This window comes from Sarcophilus harrisii, chromosome 6, assembly GCF_902635505.1.
Source record: "Sarcophilus harrisii chromosome 6, mSarHar1.11, whole genome shotgun sequence".
NCBI classification, from domain to species: domain Eukaryota; kingdom Metazoa; phylum Chordata; class Mammalia; order Dasyuromorphia; family Dasyuridae; genus Sarcophilus; species Sarcophilus harrisii.
Window position 1 is genome coordinate 195,135,100 of NC_045431.1, and position 17,112 is coordinate 195,152,211.

At 35.5% G+C, this 17,112-nt stretch overlaps 1 protein-coding gene across 2 annotated transcripts in view; it reads right to left on the bottom strand.

Annotated features, from left to right (window-relative positions):
- The window catches only part of SPON1 (spondin 1), a 353,898-nt gene that overhangs the window by 328,878 nt on the left and 7,908 nt on the right, over positions 1-17,112 (bottom strand). For both annotated transcript variants that reach the window (XM_031942871.1, XM_003773516.4), the window contains exon 2: positions 8,711-8,817. In XM_031942871.1, coding sequence (XP_031798731.1) covers positions 8,711-8,817 — 107 coding nt within the window. The remainder of the gene's footprint in view (positions 1-8,710; positions 8,818-17,112) is intronic.

Here is a 17,112-nt window from a genome sequence, read left to right on the forward strand (position 1 = left end):
GATTAAGATAAAATAGTCTGGAAGATAAGAGAAAGTGGGTGACTAGGGTACTTCTTTAAGGGGAGATTCAGGGTAGGAACTAGGCGGCTAGCTACATGGTGCTGTGGAATAGAGCTCTGGGCCTGGGGTCAGGAAAATCCGAGTTCAAATTTGGCTTCAGACACTTAAACTGTGTGACTCTAAGCAAGTCACTTAATTTTGTTAACCTTGTTTGCCTCATCTGGAAAATGGAAATAATATCACAGGATTGTTGGGAAGATCAAATGAGATAATTTTAAACATTTAACATAGTAGTTGGCACATAATAAGCACTATACTAGATAAATGTTAGTTTTTCATGATAAATGTGGAAATATATATAGAAGAACTGCTATGTTTAACATATTGCATTATTTGCTTTTTAGGGGAGGGGATAAGAGTAGGGAGGGAGAAAAATTTGGAACACAAGTTTTTGCAAAAGTGAATGTTGAAAACTATCTCTGCATGTTTTTTGAAACATAAAAAGCTATTATTAAAAAATAAGATAAAAGACTATAGATAATAAAAATTAATGTTAGCTATTCCTTAAATAGTATTTAACTCCTGATCCTTCTATATAGCATAACAGAGGTTGTAAGGTATAAGCAACTCAAGGCCACTGTTATGCAGAATTAGTGCCCCATCAACTTCTTTGGCATTCCTCCTTGTTGTGGCTCATTACCATAAATATATAAAACATTAAATGTTTCTGGTGCTCCAGATTTTCCTCACCAATTCAAAGGGAAATTCCCCAAAGTCTCTAGGGTGGCAAACTGGAAATAGGGACATGTTCACAGCATGTCCTCTATATGTCAGCTTCTTCCCAGAGTCTCTCTCCCCCCAGAAGCTGCCCCCTGAAGAGAAGAGGGAATTGCACAATCTTCTCTGTAAACTAAAAGCTATGAAGCAAATAGTGTGAATCTTATTGTTTTCATAGTATGAATGAGAAAGCTGATTCTCAGAGAGATGAAATGATTCATCTAATGTTCCCCAAAACTACTAAGTGATAGAGTTAGAGCTCAAATCAATGTCTTGAGGGCACAAATAAGTATTCTTTTCCCTTCTTGTTGCACAATAAGCAACAGGAGCCCATTGTAGGCTTCTGATCCTGGAAATGGTATGATCAGATCAGAACTTAAAGCATATTATTTTGACAGCATATTCAGGATAGCTTTGCAGGAGAAGAATTCTCTGGGCCACTGGATTTTGCTGAAATGGGTGCAGGTTTACACTTTCATTAGCCATAAATACTGCATCATGAAGAATAAAACATAATCCCAGCATTTTCTATAGAGGCATAGACACATTTGAATAGTGGCTTTCTAGAGATGCTCATCAAAGAGATAATGGCTGAACAAATTATGATACAGGAATATGATGAAATATTATTTTGCCATAAGAAATGATGAAGGTAACCGTTTATGTAAAACTGAGGAAGCCTTGCATGAAATCAGCTGAGTGAAGTGACCAAAACAAAATCAATTTATCCAATAAAAACAAAACTGTAAAAAACAAAGAACTTTGGGTTTTTAAATATTTTTTATTAAAGCTTTTTATTTTCAAAACATGCACGGATAATTTTCCCTTCCTTCCACTCACCCCTTCCCCTAGATAGCAAGCAATCCAATATATGTTATACATATTAAAATATAAAACAAAGAACTTTGCAAGACTTTAGAACTCAAATCACTTCATAAACCATAATTACAATACACAAACATAAGATGCTAGTCACTTTCTGAGAGAGAAGTAATGGATTCAGGCCACAGAGAAAGACATTTTTGGATGTTACCAACATAACAAATGAGCTCTGCTTGACTATGCCTATTTGTTGAAAAATGTTTTGGTTTTTCTCTTCTTTTTTCTGTAGGGGAAGTGAGATAAAACTGATTTTTAATTAAAAAAAACAAAATTTAATTAAAAAAGAAAAATGGCATGCTGAAGTTGACAATCCTTGATGTTCTATAATGGATTGCTGCCTTAGTAATGATTCTCTGGGGTAAAGGAAAAAGTAAGATGCTAATTCTCAGCAGCAATGGGGTGGTAGCAGTAAAGTGAGAATTTCTCAGTCTCAAGGCTGGATAGGATCTAAGGGGCACGGCATCCAACATATTCCTTGTTCTCTTTTTTTTTTTATTTTTGAGAAGGTAATTAGGGTTAAATGACTTACCCAGGGTTATACAGTATCTGAGGCCAGATTTGAAATCAAGTCCTCCTAACTCCAGGGGCAGTGCTCTATCCACTGTAGCACCTCACTGCTCCCATCCAACCTATTTCTGAATCTTCTCTACAGCATCACTGGAAAGTATCCATTCAGCCTTTACAAGAAAACTTACAGGGATGGATCACTACTTTTCAAGAGCAGAATATTTCAATGGAATTTTGTATTCTCCCCTTTATCATATTGATGTATAGTTTATATACCACTGAAAATAAGTATGTATCTTAGGTCACTACAGTACTGAGGTACTCTTCTGGAGACTTGAGGATTTTCTTCATACCACTATTCCCTATCAGAACTCCAGGATGCCTAATTACATTTTCAAATGGTGTCATTTCTTCTCACAGAGTGTCTACATCAGTGATTCTTCCCTTCTCCTATTGCTAGTACCTTTCTTCTGAGATAACCTTACTCTGTATGTATCTTATTTGTGTAGTTGTTTGGATTTGTCTCTCTTATTAGAATGTGAACTCTTTGCGAATGGAGATCATAATTTTTCCCCCTTTCTTTGAATCTATAGCCCTTAGCATAAAACCAGGCAAAAACAATTAATTGCTTAATAAATACTTGTTGAACACTGCCAGGATGCCAGAAAGTCTGATTTCAGCTCAAGTATAAATGAATTTTATTTGGGCTTTTGTGAGCCTAATGAGCCATCATTTGATATCTATTATCTTCTCAGCAGTTTAGAACTTCTTTCCATTTCTCTGTAATACTAGTTCAAAGGATGGTTGGGTGGCAAGGAAGGGGGGTTGAGAAGAAAAGTCTGCAAGAAAGAGTTAAAGGATTCTTCATCTTTTTTATGTCTCGGAGTTCCCTTTGGAAGACTGGTGAAGCCTATAGATACCTTAGAATAAAGTTTTTAAAGGCATAAGATTATATAATAATAATAAAATTATATAAGATTAACAAAGGAAACCAAAAGATAATAAAAATTAAAATGTCATTTTTCCCATGCAAATTCACGAAGCCCCTGATCCCAAATTAAGAAGCCCTTAGTTAACATTGTTTTTGTTGTTTAGTCATTTCTTATTCTTCATAATCCCATTTGGGATCTTCTTGGCAAAGATACTGGAAGTTGGCCATTTCCTTCTCCAGCTCATTTGACAGATGAAGAAACTGAGGCACATAGAGTTAAATGACTTGCCCAGGATCTCACAGCTAATGTCTGATGCCAGTTTTTAACTCCCAAAGCTGACTTTAGGCCCAGTGTTCTACCCATTGTATCATGTAGTTGCAATTACGGGCTTTCAAATTTTCTTGTACCTTGTAACTTTATCACTCTCTAATCAATTTATAAAACACTGTCTGTTTTCCTGTAGCTCCTGTAGCCTTAAAGAAGGCCTGTCTGCTTTGTTTCCTAGATTGCTAGAGAGGAAAAACTTAGAATCCTAATTAGGGAAATGGTATGATGCAAGGAAAGCAAATCTGAAGATATGAATTCAAATGACTGCCTAAGTGACATTGGGTAAGTCAACGAGCCTCTCTGAAGCTAAGGTATGTTGGCAAATATTTACAACTGACTCTTCAGGGAAAAAAAAACATATACATATATATATAATATATATATATATATACACATGTCACATATACATACATGTGGATATATCACATACACACACACATATATATATATATACACACAACATTTTCTCACTTTATGAAGTCCAAATAGTTTAAATAAAAACTATCAAGCAACCCCTGATTTTTATATTTACCTATTTCTGAGATGTAAATGGTCACATCAAAAATTTAACAATGTGTGTGGTAGGACCCAGAAAATCACCTTGTAAAATGAACATCATGATGGACTAAAACCCCGTCTAGCTCTAAATTCTGTGATCTTGGGAACATTTCACAAGTTCTTGTAGAAACTATTTTAAAGAAAATAGAACAAGATTTTAGCTTGTTTCATTCAATAAGAGCTGCACCTATTTACCACTTAGAGCTAAAAGTCTTGTACTTTCCAATACTCTGCTGGGGAAGGAGACAGGAACATCTGGAAGCCTATTCTATGCTGATTGAGTTAAAGGAGGTAGCCACAGAACAGTTATGGTGGCAGGAGAATTTAGAATTTAGACCCAATAGAGTTTCACTTCTCAGAAGGGAGGAAACATGGGGAAGTTAAGACCCAGAAATTTCATTCTTTTGGTCTCAGGACACCCGAGAATTTTAAAGGTAAAGAAATGAAAGAAAAATAGGCCTTTCCTGGCTGAAAAAGCAGGACTAAAGAGAATCAGTGAGATAAAACCTAACAGACAGACCAGGAGGAAAACGGAGACAAACTTAGGGAAGATTTTTAAGACCAAGCTAAACTGATGTAAGCATAAAGAGAGAAGGCTGCAGATGCTCATTGAAGGGAAAAGCAATTTATTCTGATTCTTTCTATGCCTACTGTTTGGGAAAATGAAAGAAATGCTGACACTGATAGTTCCTTATGGAGGCCTGCACACATAGCACTTGCTCAACAAATGCTGAATGACTAAATGATTGAGTAAATGAATGAATGAATATAAAAATGATGAAAGGAATTATAAGGGTGGATGAAGTTAAAATGATTTAATTAGACCAGAAAAGCTTCCCTGGTTTTATACTAAAGAGCTCTGTGGCATTAGTTACTCTGAGCATTACGTGGAATATTTTTGATGTTTACTTAGTATTTTGATTACTCCTATTTAGTAGATAGAAGAACTGAGGCTTGGAGAATGAATTATCGAACATCACACAGATAGTAAGTGCTTGTGTCAAAATTTGAATCAAGGTCAAAACTAGCATTTATTCTTTTGTGCAACACTACCTTCAGGTATTTAATAGACACTTAAATGTAAAGCAGGTATACTGAGAGAACAAGAGATAGTTTACCTGTCAGATCTTTGGAGAAGGGAGGAATTTATAGCCAAACAAGATGCAAAATGGATATTTTTGGTTACAATAAATTAAAAAAAGGTTTTGCACACACAGCCAAGATTAGAAGGGAAGCAGAAATCTAGGAAACAATTTTTACAGCCAGTGTTTCTGATAAAGGCCTTATTTCTAAAATGTATAGAGACTTATAAGAATACAAGTTAAATTCTCCAACTGATAAATGGTCAAAAGATATGAACGATATTCAGATGAAGAAATGAAAGTCATTTTAGTCATATGAAAAAATGTTCTAAATCATTATTGATTAGAGAAATGCAAATGAAAGCAATTCTAAAGTACCGATTGCCTAAGATTACAAGAAAAAATAATGATAAATGATGGAAGGGATATAAAAAAACTGGGATACTAATGCATTGTTGGTGGAGCTGTGAAATGAGAGCAATTTGTCCACAGGGCTATAAAACTGATTATTCTTTGATCTAGCAGTATTTCTACTGATCCCAAAGAAATCATAAAAAAAGGGAAAAGGACCCACATGTGCAAAAATGTTTGTTACAGCTCTTTTTGTGGTGGCAAAGAATTAGGAAATGAGTGGATGTCCATCAATTGGGGGGGGGGGAATGGATAAATAAATAAATTATGGCATATAAAAGGAACAGAATATTATTGTCTGTAAGAAATAATGAACAGACTGACTTTAGAAAAGCCTAGAAAGATTTACATGAACTGATGCTGAGTAAATCAAGCAGAGCCAGGAAATCATTGTACATAACAACAGCAAGATTGTATCATAATCAACTATGATAGTCTTAGCTCTTCTCAGCAATTTGATGATCCAAGGCAATTCTAGTAAACTTTGGATAGAAAATGCCATTCACATCCAGAGAACACTGTCAACTCTGACCAAACAAGCAATTGACTTAATTATCCCTTAGTGACAGTTTGTACAAATTACAACGAAAGTTACTTTTTAAAAAATTTCAAATAGAAACTCATACTAAAACAGTAAACAGCCATTACAGAACATCCATCTTCTAATTAGATTTGGTCTATCATTCTAACCTGTCAAGATTTTGTCAGATCTTCCCATTCGGTATGACAGATTTCCCTACAAGTTTTATACCATCTACAAATTTAATAAGCATGTCATCTATGCCTTTAACCAAATCATTAATATATGAACCAAGGACAGCTCCCCAAGGAACTCCTAGATGTGTCATTCGAAGATGTCATAAAAGCATTAATGATTACATGGTAGTACGTTGGTACTGGTCATTAATTGGTTCCAGAAGGCATGACAAGTGTCAAACCCCATAAATTTAGAACAATTTTTTTCATAAAGAGTACATCTCCAATCCACAGCCTAATCATCCCTCCCCACTCAATTCCCCAAAGGAGCAAGTGAGTGAGGAGCCCTGAGTCTTCCACTACTGCTGCCAGGCAGCAACCTCTACCTGGGCTGGCTCCACTGCCACTGAACAACCTGAGTCACAACTGCCTTTGATGGGGAGAAGCTGCTCCCAACTAAAGGCAATTGCAACTTCCCAACCCTACAGCTTAACCTATACAACAACCAAGCTCTATGAGTGTCAAAGAAGGGCAAGCACTGAAGCATTTTTTCCTTGTTGAAATTCAGCAAATCCCAAAGTGAATATGTAATTCTATGAATTTGGAAACAGATTTGTTCAGAGGAGGTACCACTGAGCTTCAGGTCTCCTAATTCAGCCAGTTATGCTGAATAATTACAAATAATTACTATTATCTAGCTTATGTTTCTCATCCGAGAGAATTACATGAGAGACTCTGTCAGGTTCTTTGTTGAGATCTAAATGTACTATATCTGTAGAGTTCTCCAATCTGCCAACCTAGTAATCCTGGGGCGATGAAGTAAGGGGTAGATGAGGGGGGATGAAGAGGGGGAATTAGAACAATCTGGCATGAGCTTTTCCTATGAAAGCCATACTGGTTCCCACTATCACTTTTCTTTCTAAATACTTAAACACCATGGTTTTAAAATATATTTAAAAATTTTTCTGGGACCAAAAAATCAAGTCATTAGACTATGGTTCACAGACTGTACCTTCTTGTTTTGGTGAGGGAAATCATGTTTGCCCTCTTCTAGCCCTATTTCACTTCTTCTGTTCTCCAGGATCTTGGGGGAGGGGGATTTACTGCAAATACTTCTGGAATCCCATTCAGAAAAAAATGCAAAGCCATAATGAGGTCTGACCTTTGGCACAATTAACAGTTAGTTAAAGTTTATATCTCCTTTCTGTGCCCTTTTCTCCCTCTCTATCTGTTCTCTCTCCTGCCTAGGCATCCTGAGTCACCTTACTGTAAATTGCCATGAAGTGTCATTCTGAAGAACCTTAATGAGATAGCCCTTTCCAAGAACACTTAGGACTTTTTTTTAAAAAAGCATCTTGGGATAGAGATAGTTGGGGACTGGGAGCCTTCCCTGTCCCTTGGTTCCACATAGACTATTCTAATATGCCAGCTTTAATACAAATTTAAATATTTTTATCCCTTTCTGGTTTTCTAATGGCTGAAAAATGCCAGATAAAAAACAGATTCCATATTATTGTTCTGTAAGAAATGACCAACAGGATGATTTCAGAAAGGCCTGGAGAGACTTACACGAACTGATGCTGAGTGAAATGAGCAGGACCAGGAAATCATTATTGATTTCCTTCACAAGCTAATTGTACAATATTTCAGAGTCTGATTCTTTTTGTACAGCAAAATAACATTTTGGTCATGTATACTTATTGTGTATCTAATTTATATTTTAATGTATTTAACATCTACTGGTCATCCTGTCATCTGGGGGAGGGGGTGGGGGGGTAAGAGGTAAAAAATTGGAACAAGAGGTTTGGCAATTGTTAATGCTGTAAAGTTACCCATGCATATATCCTGTAAATAAAAGGCTATTAAAAAAAAAACAGATTCCAGAATAAATACAAAATCAGGGATGAAAATTTTTCACTATGCTAGCCCCCTTCCTAGGACTCTAGGCCTTTTCCTGAGATTATTCATTGTCTTCTAAGTATCTGAGAGGAGATGTTATTCTTTCTACTTGACTTTTTTTTTGCTTTTACCCTATTTCTTCCATTTTTCTGCTTTGGAATAAGGCTAAATGATGCTTTTCCTCCTAGAGAAAATCAAACATGTCCTGACATTTGAAGACAGTTATCAGGCCTTCCCTAAACTCCTTCCTTGCCCCACCTCCTCCAAGTATCCAAGCAAAGCATACTTACATCTTTTAATCTTTGCCCGTAAATCCAGCTATCTGTTTCCTATATAGTCCTTTCCACTTTCTTCTGAACTCCATCCAATTTGGCTGTTTCTCTCCTTTCGTTTACACTTAGGAATTACCAAACAAATCACCAAGTTACAGTTTTACACACATACACACACACACACAAACACACACACACACACACATACACTTATTTTAAATCAGGATGGAGTAGTTTTCCAAAGACTTTAACAGTATGGCTAATGGTAGAACACGTTAACATCAACCAAGTGAGTCAAGTCTCATTTGGCTTCTGGAACCAAGTAGTTTAATCCAAATTTGGATGATAAGTATGGAAGGTTTCCTACCTGGAAAGTCCCAGCATGGTCTTCCTCTTTATCTCCCTCTTTGTTCTCTTTGAGAGCAATCAAGGTGAAACCTCTGAAGTAGGAGGGAGTAGCAGCAGAGAGAGTCACTGTAAAGAGAGAAAGAACACAGAAAAATTACTACCTCTGGAACCAATTGGCTTCTATTTCAATAACCCATGAGAGTGGCTTCTTTAGCTCACTAGAGCAAAAATCTAGAGGCAATGACCCTGAAGAGGAAAAGTTTAATCACAATTTCATAATACTGGAAGTAACTCCTAAGGTCATCTACTCCAAACCACTCCAGAACAGAGAATTAATAGAATTATGGATGCATGTATCTACTCTTCCTTGTAATGATGAAGAATATGAGGTCCAGAAAGGTTAAGCAACTTTGTGGTTGTTCAGTTATTTGACTCTTGATTCTTCATGAATCTGTGAATCAATTGTCTGAATGGTTTTCTTGGCAAAGATAATGGTTTGCCATTTCCTGCTTTATAGTTTTATGCAGGCGGGGGTTAAGTGACTTACCCAGGGTCATAACTAGTATGAATCTGAGTACAGATTTTAAACTCTAATCCTTCTGACTTCAGATTCAGTGTTCTATCCACTGAGCTACCTAGATGCCCTAAGATCAATTATGTCATATGCAGCAAAGCCTGACAATGGAGGTTCTTGAACTCCAAACCTAGAGAGAGGGAAAGAGAGGGAGGAAAAGGGAAAAGAAGAGGGAGAGGGAGAGAAAAGGAGGGAGAAAGAGAGAGTTGAGGGAGGAGAGGGAGGGAAGAGGAAGAAAGGGGGAAGGAAAATGGGAAGGAAGGGAGGAAGGGAAGAAAGGAAGAAGGGAGGAAAAGAAAGAAAAAGTGTTGAGGTGACAAAGGGGAAACTTGGTCTTTACTTATTTGGAAAATGGAATAATGTCATAGAGAAGCATAAAGAAAGGGAAAAAGACAAGGAATACATGAGCTTCAAAAGGTGAAATTCTCAGAAAAGGAGAAAGTTGGATGTTCCAAGCTTCTTCTTGTCCAAGAAATCATAAAATAGAGGCATAAAAGCTATTATAGAAGAGAGATCATCCATTCAGAGTCAGTAGAACAGTAGGAGATAAAGGCAATCATTTTTTGATGTTTATAACAAAGAAGCTTATTGTCTTCCTGAGGTGTATATCCACAACAGAAAAATAGCCTAAGATTTGTCAAATCCAGTGACTACAATTCACTTCAAGTGATCTGCATGGCCAAAAATGATGTTCACAGATAGGACCTAAAGTACTTCAAGACCCAAGAAGATGGGATTACAAGTTGTGTTTCTTTCACTGCTGTCCTTTGAATACAAAGGAAATCACCGTGGGGAATGAAATGAGATATGAAGATCTGGCTAAGAAGATGGTTACTGAAAATAGGATTTGGATTCTAGATCATAGCTTAAAATAAATACTTCTGACCAGGAATAGAGTATACCTCATCAAAGTTGGTAAGAATGTGTTTTCATGGTGCCTAAAAGAATCTAACAAAAAGGACTTTAAATGAAAAAGGATGCAAGAGTAAGAAAACTATCAAAATATATCCACCAAGTTGATTCCTATGGAGAGTAAATACAATGAAGGGACAAGAATGGCATTGAAAATAACCATTAAGTTTACAGGAAACAAAAATCCAAGTCAATAATAAAATTTATGGCCTCAAATATCTATGAACAAATTTGCAACATTTAGACAATAAGAGAAATTCAAAGTCCTAAAGTAAGCAACTATATTTGGCCTTATCCAAAATTTAATACAAATCTAATGGGATGCAATTCATTACTGAAATACCTTATTTAAAAGAAACAGGAAGTAGGTAGGGCTGGAAAACTATATGTCAATGTTTTGTTTAAATATATTGATCAGTTTCCCTCAACTGTTTCTCCCCCTTTTTAATTTTTTGTTTTTTAGATGACTCTCCTGAAATAAAAAAAAGAGGTTAGGGGAAAAATTGGTAATAATAGGTAATTATTTTTGTAAATGTATCAATAATATTTAGTTAGAAAAGGATAGATAAAAAAGAGGATATTTTCATCTGAAAATACAATCGTGAGAAAATCCAAGAAAGGGGCTAGAGGTAAAAAGGGAAACAAGATAGAGAACATCGGAATAGAGATAAATGGAAGGAGAACAGATACAATTGTGGCCACAACTACTCCCTGAGTCCAACAGAGGAACTAGATAAGGAGTTGAACAAACAGATTGAAAACTTGGCACAAAGACATGATACAGCACTGATGGTGTACTTCAATTATTCAAACCTTATGCTGGAGCAAATTCTCTCTCCTCTGCCAAAAACAGTGCAGCTAATAACTTCTTGACATCCCTTAATGATCATTTTATCCTTCAAAGGGTGGAGAAGCTAACAAGGAAAACTTGTATTCTGTATCTTACAAAAAAAGAGAAACAAACCCATTATTAAGGTGGAAATGATTGGATTTTTCAATCAATAAACAACTTTTAAGTGCTGGCTATATGTCAGACCCTATGCTAAATACTAGGGATACAAGGAAAGGCAAAAACATAGTTCTTCATGGAGCTCACAATATATCAAGAATCTTGTCAAGGAGACAAGAGGCAAACAACCATATATAAGATGTTTCTGTACAGACTGGTTGGCAATATAAGAGGGAAGTCATTAGAAGAAAGGAAAACTGAAAAAAGTTCTTTCAAAAAGTAGGATTTCAACTGAGTGTTGAAGGAAGGATCCTGCCTTCAGGTGCAAGGTAAGGAAGGAGACCATTCCAGGCATGTCCACTTGAGAACAATAAGTGAAAATCCACAGAGAACTCAAAAGATGGAATATCTCATCACTAGGTACTCAAGAAAAAACAACGAAGTCAGTGTTGTGGGATTGCAGAGTATATGAAAAGTAGCAATGTTTAAGAAGACCAGAAAGACAGTGGACAAATTGTAAAGGATTTTTAAAAGCCCACCATTTTATCAGTGATCCTCAAGACAATAGGGAACCACTGAAATTGATTGAGGACAAAGTGACTACTCCCTTTTAGAGTTTGTAAAAGAGAAAAGAAGGAAGAAAAAGGTTGGCTTAGGTTGCTTTGTGTAGATTTGAGTAGAGCAATTTTTAAAGAGTGCAGAAGATAAGGAAATATCCTGTGGAATAAATACATAGTAATCATCATTGAAAAAAAGCACAGGAAATTTCTCTGATAAAAACTTCATTTCTCAAAACTATAGAGAATTGTTTCAAATTTCTAGAAATAAGAGTCATTCTTTAATTGATAAAAGATCAAAGGATATGAATAAGCAGTTTTCAGATTAAGTAATCAGAGTTTATCTATGGTCATATAAAAATGCTCCAAATCACTACTGATTAGAGAAATGCAAATTAGAACAGCTCTAAGTTACTACCCTCTCCCCTATTAGCTAACATGACAGAAAAGAAAAAATGACAGATGTTGAAGAGGATATAGGAACATTAAGACACTGATGCACCTTTGGTGAATTTGTATACTAATTCCACTATTCTGAAGAGCAATTTGGAACTATGCCCAATGCATAACCTTTAATCCAACAATACCACTACTGTGTCTATGTCCCAAAGATATAAAACAAAAAGTAAAGACCTATATGTACAAAAATATTTATAGCAGCTCTTTTAGTGGTGGCAAAGAGCTGGAAGTTGAAGGAATATCCATTAACTGGGATAAACAAATGATTGTATATGATTGTAATAGAATACTATTGTGCTACAAGAAATAATGAGCAGGATGTTCTCAGAAAAACCTAAGGAAAAAATCTTATAAGATGCAAAGTGAAATGAACAGAATCAGGAAAACAGTGTATATAGAAACAGCACTATTATATGAAGATTAATTATAAATGACTTAGCTATTCTCAAATATACAATGATTTGAGCCAGTGCTGAGAGATTTATAATAATAACCATCTCCAGAGGAAGAACTGATGATCTGAATGTAAATCAAAGTATACTTCTTCCTTTATTTTCTTTATTTTTTGCCCTTCTTTCATTACATGGCTAATATGGAAATATGTTTTGTATGACTGCACATGTATAATCTACAAATAGCTTGCCTTTTCAATGACAGGAGTGAGAGGGTAAGGAGAGAAAGGAAGGAGGGAAAGAAGTTAGAACTCAAAAAAAATTTAAAAACAAATGTTAAAAATTGTTTTTTTGTAATGGGGGAAAATAAAATATTAAATTAAAAAAATAATTCATGCCAGATGCATCATTATCATTTTTTTGACAGGCCTAACAAACTGAGGGGGAAAGGGTAACTTTTTTGCTAGTTTACCAAGATTTCAATAAAACATTTAATAAACTATCTCATACTATTCTTGTAGAAAACATGGAGAGATATGGACTAGACCATGATATAATTAGATTAATGTAGAATACAAATAGTTCTGTTATAACACAATAAATACATTCCCAAAAAAGCACCAGACTACACAAAATTGCAGCTCAGTAGAACAGTGGATAGAGCACCAGGGCTGCAGTCAGACTCATCTTCATAAATTCAAATCTAGCCTCAGACACTTACTAGCTGTATGACCCTAGACAAATCACTTAACCCTATTTGCCTCGATTTCTCCTCATCTGAAAATGAGCTGGAAAAAGAAATGGCAAACCACTCCAGTATCTCTGCCAAGAAAACCCTGAATGGGGTCATGAGTTAAATTAAATTAATTTACTGACTAAATAACAAAAATTACAAAATCATACAGTAAAAACCACAGGGCTTACACGAGTAATTGGATGAAGAAAATCAAGCTTAAAAACTATCAGTAACAAATTAAAAAAAAAAAACAGGAACCTAATAAAAACCGTAGCACATTTTAAACATAGTAAATTATTAAGAAAAACATAAATTCTATAATAAATAGTGGCCCCATTCCTGCTCAGCCTGGGCCTCAGGCTGTACAAGCAAGTTAAGCAAGTAGAAACTAGGGCTTCTGTGGCAGGAAGGGATAAGGATAAGGATGATATGGTCCAGCTCTTCTCCATCAACAGTTCCTAAAAGAGGAGATACAACAAAAGATATACAACAAATAAGGCCCTTTATCTTCACAAGACTCAGTTTGCCTGTGGAAAGAGACATCTGAAGGCCTGCAGTTTGGTGAGTTATTGTGAAATGGTATAGCTTTCTGCCTATCAAAAATGTGGAAAAAAATCACACAAAAGCAAACTCAAAATTCACATTAAATTCCCGATGTCTAATATTCGTAACTATATGGCATAGTAGATAGATTGCTGGGCCTGGAATCAGAAACACCTGCATTTAAATATGGATATAGATAATTATTTGTGTGATGTTGGACAAATCACTTAATTTCAGTTTCCTTAATTACAAAATGAAGGCAATAATAGTGCCTACCTCTCAAAACTATTGTGAAGAAAAAATGAGATGTTTCAAAAACATTTAGCACAATGCTTTTAACTTAGTAGGCACTATAGAAATATTCTTCCTTTCTCCTTTACCTTTCTCTATAATATGCCAATCTCAGTGTTATAGCAGAACTACTTGTATTCTAAATTAATCTAATTATATCATAATCTAGTCCATCTATCTCCATGTTTTCTACAAAAATGTATGAAATATTTAATTAATTAATGTGTTAATATTTAGTAATAATGAATTTTACTAATTAATTTCTAACAGTATTTGTCAATGGTTCAATGAAACTGGCATTAAAAATGGGCAGAAAACCCTCCATTATGTGACAGCAAATAGCAGAATTCATCTCTCTCACAGATACACTCCATGTAGAAAAAGGAGGTAGTATAGAAAAGTAGAAGCATGTTCTGCTGCTATGCACTGTCCAAACAAGGAAAAACAATTATTTTGGGAAAAAGAGACTTGTATCCATCTGAGGCCAGTCTATCCCCAAGCAATGTGGGGAGATGGAGGCTGATGAAAAGTGAATCCCTTATAACGAGAGAAAGCTTTGAGGTCCAGTCCTTGGGTGATTCAACACCAAAAGGGAAAGAGTCAGAAAGTGAGTGATAGGGCAATATAAGAGGGTCAGGGGAAGGCTAAAATTACTGAAAATCTCAGGAAGATGAAAATTCAGTTGAAAACTCTGATTGTAAGATAGTTAGATGGCATAGTGGGATGAAGCGCTGACCAATCCAGTCTCAGATATTTCACACTCACTAGTTGGTGATCTTAGGCAAGTCATTTAATCCCAAAGGTCTTGCCAAAAAAAAAAAAAAAAATTAAACACAAACAGATAAATCAACTTGAAAAATAACAGAAAGGAATCTAAACTCCAGAACATCTATATAAGTTCAAACATATTTTAATAAATATTACAAGACAAAGGAAAATAAATCAATATGTGATGGAGAAAAAAGACCCTTTGGATTCTAAGAGAACCTGGAGCCACAGAAGGATGTTCCTGAATGGTTCAACAGAGAAATTAAGAATTACGCAAGCAGGATTTATGGCATGCCTAAAGAAGTGTCAGAATAGAAAAACTTGAATCTTTAGTGTTGAGTCTTTCTAAAGAAACAAAAGAGAAACCAATTTCCTGGCAATAAAAATATATAAAAGTAAAGGGCATTCTGGAAGAAGCAACAAATATCTTGACAATTAAGGATAGTGAGGCAAATGAAATAAAATCAAATTTTAAAAGGTTAAAAGTGAAGCCTCACTCAGATTCAAATAATCAACTTCACAAACACAAGATAGGTGATGAGACTCAATAGAAATTTGTCTGAGAAAAGATTTATGAGTTTTACCAGACAGCAGGCTCAATGTGAGCCAACAATGTGAGTCAAAAGAATTGATGCAATCTTGGGCTACATTGAGAGGCATAGATTCCTGGAATAATAAGGTAATCATCTCTCTGTTCTCTGCCCTGGTCAGAGGATTTATGAAGTATTGTTTCCAGTTCAGAAACCACAATTTAGGTAAACTGGAGAGTATCCAGAGCAAGGAAGCGTCCTCAGTCCATGACATATGAGGAATAATTGAATTTGGGATACTTAGCCTGGAGAAAAGAACACTGAGGGAAACATTAAAGCTGTCTTCAAGTATTTGAAGGGCTGTCACATGGAAGAGGAAAACTTGTTCTATTTTCCTCTGGAGAGAAGAATCAGTAACAATGAGTCAAAGTTGCAAAGAAGCAAATTTAAGTTTTATTGTCAGAAATATCTTCCTAAAATTGGAGCTATCCATAAGTGAAATGAACAGTCACAGTCACAAGAGGCAGTTCCCCATCCTTAGAAATGGTTTTCAGTTACAGTGTTCAGTTAAAACTTTGAACACAAGCAGATAAATCAACTGGGGAAAAATAATAACAGAAAGGAATTTGGATAGCCACTTGTTACTTAACATTTTGGTAAGACTATCTCTGGGGACATAGGTTGAATGAGACTTTTATGACTGTTGTTGAAGTGGGAAAATATCTAATGGCACATTACTCTACCATTAGGAAAAAGCATGGAAAAACTCAGTTCCTTTTATATTTGTTCCAGTTACATTGTATTCAGTAAGTTTATGAGTATTCAAATATCAATTGAATAACTAATAAAATATTAATACATTCATTCAATAAATATTTGCTGAGCGACTGTTACGAATGAGGTCAAATGCCAGGAAAACCTTTGTAATGATGATAGTTAATCTTTTCTTACATTCAGACTTTCTGAATTGCTATGGACCTGGAAGTAGCTCCATGAGCTGCATCTCTTTGGGAGTAAGAGGGAAAGAAATAAGCCTTTATATAGCACCTACCATTTACAAGACCCTGTGTCAAGCCTTTTACAAATAAGATTTCATCTTATCCCTATAATAACACTGAAAAATAAGTGATGTTATCATCTTCCAACCTCTCTGGTTACAAAGCAATTCACTTGGGCTTTAAACACAACAGAAAAGAGTCACACACTAAAAGATTACATCAAATAAGTTGGCTAAATTTGAAGAAAGAAAAAAGAGCTGGGATTTGATAATGTATATTAAAAAGTCAGAATTTTTTTAAAATTAAGAATAGTTCCCTGTATCTCACAGCCAGGATAGAAGTATGTAGGCTACTCATTTAGGCTTGATCCCAAGAGTTTTGACCTGCTCCATTTCTAACTTGGGTTGGTTCAACCCTCCGGAGCAACCTGGTGGCTTCCCATTTCTGGCAGCCTCACAACATTAATGTCAAGCAGTGCTGCATCCAGTTAGCAAAATCTGTGATAGCTGGAGATACTCAAGGTCAAAAGATCCACCAACCTTGACCTCCTTGGCAGCTGAGATTACAGACATGTCACCGGTCCTGACAAAAGTAAAATTTCATAGTAAAGCAAACAAGTCTGAGATAAGTCAATGGAGACAGAAAAGAAGAGTGAACAATCAGTCATTTCAAACTGAAAAGTACTTTTGAGGACATTGAATGCGACATCCTC